At 31.9% G+C, this 8,461-nt stretch overlaps 1 protein-coding gene across 1 annotated transcript; it reads right to left on the reverse strand.

Annotated features, from left to right (window-relative positions):
- Positions 1–2,028: 2,028 nt before the first annotated feature.
- LOC134259748 (dysbindin-like) lies at positions 2,029–7,611 on the reverse strand (the record flags this gene model as incomplete). The annotated part of the gene is made up of 4 exons (XM_062742350.1): positions 2,029–2,276; positions 5,114–5,239; positions 6,780–6,920; positions 7,438–7,611. Coding segments are annotated over 4 exons (659 nt in total), but the record flags the coding sequence as incomplete, so codon positions are not given.
- Between the last annotated feature and the right edge of the window lie 850 nt (positions 7,612–8,461).

The following is an 8,461-nucleotide window of genomic DNA, read 5'->3' on the forward strand; positions in this document are numbered from 1 at the left end:
TTTCCCATAGCAAAACATTGATTCTACCTTTTTTCTATAATATTGAACGGTACGGATCTCTTATCCACATCTCCTCCTACACCACTGAATAAAATTTGATAATACACATGTATTTTCATATATTCTCTGAATCTCTGATGTTCTTGAGAAGAAGATTTTTAAAAGACTTTTCCTATATACTTCAATTTTGAATTTGGATTCTCCATTGCGGCCCCCAGCCCCCGGGGGTCATGGTTTTAACAATTTAGAGTCTATACTACCCCAAGATGCTTCAACATAAGTTTCAGTTTTTTGGCCCAGTGGTCTTTGGGAGGGAGATTTTAAAAGATTTTTTCTCATATATTTCAATGTAAAACTTGGATTCTCTATTGCGGCCCCGTCCTACCCCCGGGGATCATGGTTTGAAAAATTTAGAATCTACTCTACCCCAGGATGCTTCCACATAAGTTTCAGTTCTTCTGACCCAGTGGTTCTTCATCATGCAGAAGATTTTTTTACTGAATCCACCCTATTTTTGCTTTTTCTTGATTATCTCCCCATATGAGGAGACTTGGACCTTTATTTTAATAATTTAAACTCCCCTTTACCCAAGGATGCTTTATACCAGGTTTGGTTAAAATTGGCCAAATGGTTCTTGAGAAGTTGAACATGTAAAAAGTTTACAGACAGACGGACGGCTAGACGGACGAACAACATATGATCAGAAAAGCTCACTTGAGTCTTCGGCTCAGGTGATCTAACAAAAGGGTCAGTGATTTTGAAATAACTATCGCGGTATGTAATTACTGTATTCTCCATATGTACAATGTGGAATATTTTTTATATACTCTGACTGTGTTTGAGCTCTTATTCGTCTGAGGACGTACACTATATAGCTTGAGGAAGTACCTTTTTTCAATTTTGAGATGAGGATTTCATTATCAACTCCTTTTTCTTGCATTTATTTAATATTCAAATGTCGTTTCAATTTATATACATGTACATTCGATCGTCGGTCCATTCGACTATTCGTTGACATCCCTAGAAACAACACTTGGCGACTAAGTTACATGAAGTTATATGGCATGACAATCTGAGAAAAGGCCTCGCCTCATACATCAAAACTGAACTTTAAAAAATCCAATGCATTATTTCGTACAGAAAAAAAATATGCAAGTACATGCAGAAATTGACAGAAAGGAATAATTATATAAAGTTTAGCAAAAGGTCCACAAGTAGGCTTGATTGCTCTACAGTAAGAATAGTTTACCAATTGTGAGCAAATGTACAATATAATATACTTAATATGACTTAATATGACGAACTACTACATTTATATATTCAAAAGTAGTTAAAAGATGGTGACACACAGTAATAATAATCATATACGAAAAAAATACAGTTCAAATGTACATATACCTACAGGCAATTATTCAGTTCATACAGTGACTGTGGGATGAAATTTGGAGACTGCTTTTTTATGATTATATAAATTTATATACAATGTACATCCTTACAGAATCATTGATGGGTCCTGAGTTCCAAAATAATGAGAGCTAGTACTTGGACCCCTGACAATGTGAGAATTCTACTTCGTGTATGTGCATATATAGTTGGAAAATTTTGTGTTTTAAAAGTTTGTGACTAAGTAAAGCTGTATAGGAATGCTTTGTTTTGATTTTATCAGCTTTGTTTTGTTTTGATATTTTGGATTATTTGAAACTTATACATATAGTCGTTTAATCTGATTTTCATTCCACAGCCTTAGTTCTAAGAATTGAGCACTAAAAACGCAGTATTTACTCAAATATTCCTTTGTGACTTTGTTAATTTTCCTTACATGTATTACAATAAACAAGTCCTTGCAAGCATTCCAATTTACTATAAATGAATTTATTTTCTGCAACAACACTACCGGTAGTTGTACATAATTTGAAAGTTATTTATAATATGAATGATTATAACTTAAGATTAAAGTTTACATCCTCTAGCATTAGTCAAAGAGGTTTGTTTTGCATTTTAGCTGGTATACAGCGGGAGGATAATTTCCTTTTTCTTCAATTTCAATGCTTTTAAAAGTTAACTTTCACTCTCTGGTTTCCCTGGTATAACTTTTTCTACATCACTTTCCCCTGTCATGTCCTCAGAATCTACATATTGTTCCTGGTCCCCGTGGGAGGCCCCAAGGTCATCTTCATAGTACTCATCCTCAATATCCACCTCATCAGTACTCCTCACTACAACTGGATCTTCATCATCACTGATTGTCTCCTCAGTTTTATCTGTGGATTGTGTTACTGCCAAATAAAAATAGAAATCAGGAAGACTATGAAAATGTAAACCAAGGGCCCATCTTACAAAAGAACTTAAAGACGTACAACACACTGGGGGAGATAACTCTTGCAATTTCAATTGAACGTTTGACGTGACGTCAAATTTAACGTTAAAAATAAAGCGTCAACATGACGAGTACAACGATCCCGATGTATATCAATCATAAAAGAAAAATGGGATAGGGCCTATGGGGCTTTGCTGTGATGATGAGTACCATCCTAAATCCATAAGTATTTATTTTTAATTAATTCGATCAAACTCCGTAAAAAGCAAGACATAAAATACCATTCCTTAATATTTTTTCATTTCATATACAATAAATTGTATTCTTGATCAAAGTGCAGCAATCTTTTTATTCTGAAAATTTTATTTTACATTGCCGAAATTCTCATTATATACAATTTGCTATTATAACATTCCGATTAATGGTCTTTATTATAATTTGTGCATTTATGATATAAATATTTTTTTTCTTCTTTAATTAGATAAAACAACAATAAACAAACAAAAAACTTTTTACAATGTAAAATCGATGTTGCTCTCAGACCCTTACTGATCAAAGAGGAACAACTCTGAAAATGTAGGATATGTTTGTTTTCCTCCCTTTATTCACGGTTTTCCGCATACACAGAATCAGATACATTTACAGCAAGACCTGATAAATCCCAGAATTGAATACAATAGACCTCACACAATGTAAGGAATTGTTTACTAGTACTGAAATTATCTGTATATCCTATTTCAGCAAATCGTTTGACTTTCTGTCACTGTCAACAATGTCGGTTCGCATTTCCTCGAATCAAAACAATAGTCAATACGTAGCCTATGAGATTTTTAAAAACATCAATGTGCCATTTGATATAAATTGAAATACATGAAGAGTTTAATGTTTGATATTTTGAAGTTAATCTGGACGAATACGGAATTTCCATTTTACCTTTAGAAGCAACGACATTGAAAGAATGCGTACAATATCGTGGGGGGGGGGGGGGGGTACATGTATGCAAATGTCGATGTATCCCCACGGCCACATACTGTCTCGTTTGAAATAATGACATGAAAAAAACTATAATTATTCCATTTATATCACAGGAGAGTTGAACACACATCTTTTTTTTGATAAATGAAATTAAAGAAATTAAATTAAAAATCAATATATTCAACATAACGTATCCAGGTTTCATGTTATATGGAATGCATAACGCATACATATATGGGCTAAACACTAAAATCCTTTTGTATTTTTTTTTCCTGATACATATAAAACCAGAAGTCAATATTTATATATATATATTCTGCATTCATGAATTTAAAAACTAATGCATACCTCCGGATTCAAATGACGAAATACTAGTATATTTGCACTGTAAACGACGTTTCGTCAAACGCGAATGGTCTGCAACGCAAAAAAGGAAGGGTTGGGGGTGGTAGGGGTATTCAAAAATTGCCTAAAAATCTACATTTAAATACGCTTTACATATGAGAACTTTTAAATATGTAAGTTAATATATTTTTGAAGCAAAAGCAATATTCCAATTTGATTTTTAAAAAATATGTATTTGTAGATTCATAGCAAAGTGATCGACCCCCGTCTGAAATGCGCGCGGGAACGTGATTTATTGAGAAAGGGGGAGGGGGTAATTTTCCGCTATTAAATCAAAACTGGTCGTACAAAAATTAAACAAAAAATTATGAACATTATTTTTACTACCAGCTACCTAAAGAAAGTTTTTTACCAAAATTAAATGACAGATTTTTTCACAAAAAAATTTTGAATTTGAAAAATACACAATTTTCAAGGCTTAGATAATTCATAGTTTTTCGGTTTAAGGTCTTTAAAAATTGTTTTGATAATATGTATTTCAAAAAGATGGCTATGTTTTTGTGTTAAATGGTTGAAGGAATAAGTCAATGAAATTTGACAGTCATATCTAACCTGGCTTTTTTGAAAATCAAGGTTTAAGTAGTTCATTGATTAAAAATTTTCTCTCCTTGTAAACGACTAAAGGGGGTAACTTTTGGAATTTCCTGTCCAAAAACCACTCGAACGATTTTGACCAAAATATGCATACATGCAGTAGATATAGTCATGTACTAAATATACAAAAATAACCAAAATTAAACGACAGGAATTTTTTGGGGTAGGTGTGTTGTACATCCTTAAGACTTGTCTTAGACCAAAAACTTAAGCTGATTGAAAAATTTTGCAATATTTATGATTCTGACCTGTAGAAAATTCATACCATAAAATAACATGTTTAATTCTTTTAAGTTTTAATAAAAGAATGAATTCGTTTTAAAAAATCAATGTAAAATAGCAAGTAATCAGCATAATTTCATTTTGGGGTCTTCATTGTAAGTTCCTTTGTAAAAACAAGCCCCTAGTTTACTTGCAATGTTTGTGAATCTTCAGGTCAAAAAAGGGTTTAACATATGAGTGCAGTGTTTTAAACCAGGGATTTACATACTGAACTTTATATACCATAGGCATGTTAAATAATTTAAAAAAATAAGTTTTTCAATGAATTGGTCAATGAAACTAACAAGAAATTTTTTACAAGAAAATACAGTGGTTTCTACATATATAGACCAGGCGACTTCATTCCAAATAAAATCATCGAGATAATAAAACTCAGGCTAATTACTGAGTTTACTTATATAAGAGTTTACCACATAAAGATCACTATGTCCAAGATAAAATACATCCATCTTTATAGTGAAACATCACTCTATAAAATGAGAACTGGATGATAATCTTAATCATTAAAATGTTTAATCCAATGATCAACACAGGACAAACCTGTTTCAGCTGAGGGAGTGGTGTCTGTGTCATTAAGGAATTCGTCCAGACCTTCAGTGTCTGAGTCTACAACAATGTCTCCCAAATCTGCCTTCTTCCCACTGTCAGAACTGGATACTGATAAACCTTAAATATACAAATCAACATTGATGAGGAATTTCCATTGATAAGCCTAAATTTGTCCATTTTCTTAGGGACATATTATACAAACTTTTGTCAAAAATCTTTAAAATAACAACTTAATTCATGTTCAGTGGAGTAAAATATGCAAGCAACTGCATGGAGTCTCAATTTTTCATTCAAAGTTTCACAATAATGGAATTTAAAGTCACGAAAAGTTGTCTAGATTAATAAGAATGGTAAGTTGCAGAATGGTAGAATTTGAACTTTATAGAAGTTTCCAATATTTTGAAAGTGTATTATTTGCATCATTTACAACCAAAATAAGCCTGAAAATATAAACCAATCATGGCATCCATTTTTTTTTCTTTTTTGCATCATACCGTAAATCTGGAAATTTTTACTGTAGATAAATTTTTAGCAAATTTGCGCGTGCATTGAATTCGCAAAAATATTTTTCTTAAAAATAAATCAACATGCGAAGAATTTTTTTCTGAGAACTCGTGTCTTTTTTTAACTCAGTGAATAGGTGTCGGTAAGCACTGGTCATTTTTAAAAGAAACCTGTTTACACTAGTCTACTATAACTACAAGTTAATTACCCGTGCGTAAATTGCCCTCATTATATGCAATATCGTCCGATGATTTGACAAGCACTGAGGCGGTATGCCCCTTTTTAATTATTTTAATCAATTAATTTGCCAATAAAGAGAGAACTGCCATTTTATCTAACCGTGTATCAACACGGGCGATAACTCAAACTCAGTGCATTTACTAGAAAGTTCTAAATGTAAACGCGGCGTGTAAATTTTAGGTGAGAAAAACCAAACGTTGAGAAAATTAGTTATATTTTTTCTTCATTTGGATTATACTTTAGGTTAAAAGGCATACACAACCTCTAAAATGTTTGTTATAATTGACTTAGAAATTATTTTCAGTGCAAATCCTTTTGTATTTTCATCAAAATTGTTTCGGAGCGATTTTGCAATATCTTGCCACGTTGTGAGTATATTGGTGGTATTCTAACTGGGCATATTACTTGAAACATAACCTGATATGAAAATCTTCAGTGATTTTTATTTTTAGCACCAGTGACAATTCGCAAAAATTTGAAGCGTAAAAATTAATCAACAGCTTTTTGACCCAAATTCGCAAAAATAAATCGACGCAAAAATTTCCAGATTTACGGTATGTTCTTATAGGGACAGACGATACAAACAAAAATATGGATGCCTGGATATTTTTTTACCTATTTGGTTGTAATTAATGTGACTTCCCAGAAATGAAATTTTAAAATTTGTAAATTTTCAATAATGTTCAAAATTCAACCTTTCTGAATTCATCCTTATTAACCTATGCAATTTTTTGTCACTTGAAATCATATCATTGAGAAAATTATGAAAATTAAAATTCAAATCTGTGCTGTTGAATTAATTCTTTTTACTCCTATAAATATAACTTGGTTTGTTATTTTCAGGATTTATGATAATCGTTTGTGCCTCACAACTTGCAACTTTTAACTTCACATGTGCATGATTGTGACTCACGCTCTAGTCTGCCGTGGGTTCTGTAATAGTCTACGTCCTGGTCAAATGCATCCTGAAATGCTTCTTGTCGTTCTTTCAGTTTGATCTGTTTGTGTTTCTCTACTTTTTGCATCTTTTTCACATGCTCTTTTGCAAGTTGAACTGAAATTGATTAATTAGTATGCAGAAAATATTCACTGTGATAAAAATTGGATTGTATTGTCTAGGTTAAGTATTAAGTACATGCATGTATCCATTTTGAATTCGAAGTCAATATAAAAAAAAGTCTCACACCAGTTATACTTCACTTACAGTAAATGTGATTTCCGGTTTGAGAGGAAAGTGCAATAAATGTATAAATATGACATTTTATTTAAATGCAACAAACATAAGTAACACAAATAGCGACAACAATTAATGTTCGATGCTTAATAATCATGATTACTGTAAACCAACTTTTATTTGTGTGCGAGAAATTTTCGCGAGGTTCCTAAGGGCCTCGTCATCGCGAAAATTTCTTGCTGCGAACTGGTCCTTAAAATCTCTGTGTCTATTAACAACAGATTCAAAAAAGCTTGATCGCAAAAATTAATCATCGCGAACCATTTTACCCCTTGGAAATCGCGAAAATAAAGTCCTCACAAATAAAACTTGTATTTTACTTTCATACACAGTATACCTTTTAGTTTTTCTAATTCATCCATCTTTCTGTTGCGATACGCTGCTAACTTCTGGGAGTCCAGTAGTTTAGCGTTCTGTAGCTCCTGCTCCTCACAGATGTTTTCTAGCTGTATCAGAGCTGCCTCAACTTTGTCATACTCCTCATCAAGGATCGCTACAACACAATTCAGAACTTTAAATTCATATTAAATATTTAGAACATTGGTACATGTATAAAGTTGTTTAAAAGCTTGTTTTACGAGGGTCATTCAAAAAGTTCGTAGACTTTTGTCCAAACTTTTTTATTTAACGTCATATTATATCCAAATTTGGTACAAATATTTCAACAACAGATTCAAATAATTTGAGTAAAAAAATTGGAATGTATCTTCATATTTATTAAAATTACCAAGGATTTAGAACAGCAAAAAAGGGGTCACAGAGCACCGTCAAAATTGAGTAATTTACTAATATTCAATTTAAAGTATTTATAGCAATACCTCTAATAAATGGAGCTGAAACGAAATAAAATTTACATGTTTGAATAAAGTATTGCTGTATTAATTAAAATAAAATCAGGTTATGTAATATGTCGCTCCATTTTAAAGATATCAGTATCTAAATACATATGGACTTGATTAAAAAAAGCCAAAAACCATAACGTTAGAGGACGTCACGGAGCAGCAAGTATCAATAAAATTGTACTGTACATTCGGGAAACTTCTTCTACAAGTTTAAAAAAAATCCGTATAAACCAGGCTCTGTATGAAAAATAATCTGTGTATTTGTATTAAATGGAAAATACAATTTTTGAGTGGTGGCGAGTTTGAATCTGCATGACGATGGATTGTCTGCAAAGAAACAGGTTAAAGTTAAAAATATTGTCGAAAGAGTTAGGAACGTCACTGAACGTAATGTGTGCTTCACTGTTGCAGAATTAATAGAGTTACATGGTAAATTAAAGAATTTGAAAACAATGACATTCTTATTCAAGCTATATTTGTATAATTGTTCGCAAACTAGGTGTAAAGTGTTATGGATAT

This window comes from Saccostrea cucullata, unplaced genomic scaffold, assembly GCF_032062105.1.
Source record: "Saccostrea cucullata isolate Sc308-1 unplaced genomic scaffold, CSIRO_AGI_Scuc_v1 ctg13265, whole genome shotgun sequence".
Classification (NCBI taxonomy): Eukaryota; Metazoa; Mollusca; class Bivalvia; order Ostreida; family Ostreidae; genus Saccostrea; species Saccostrea cuccullata.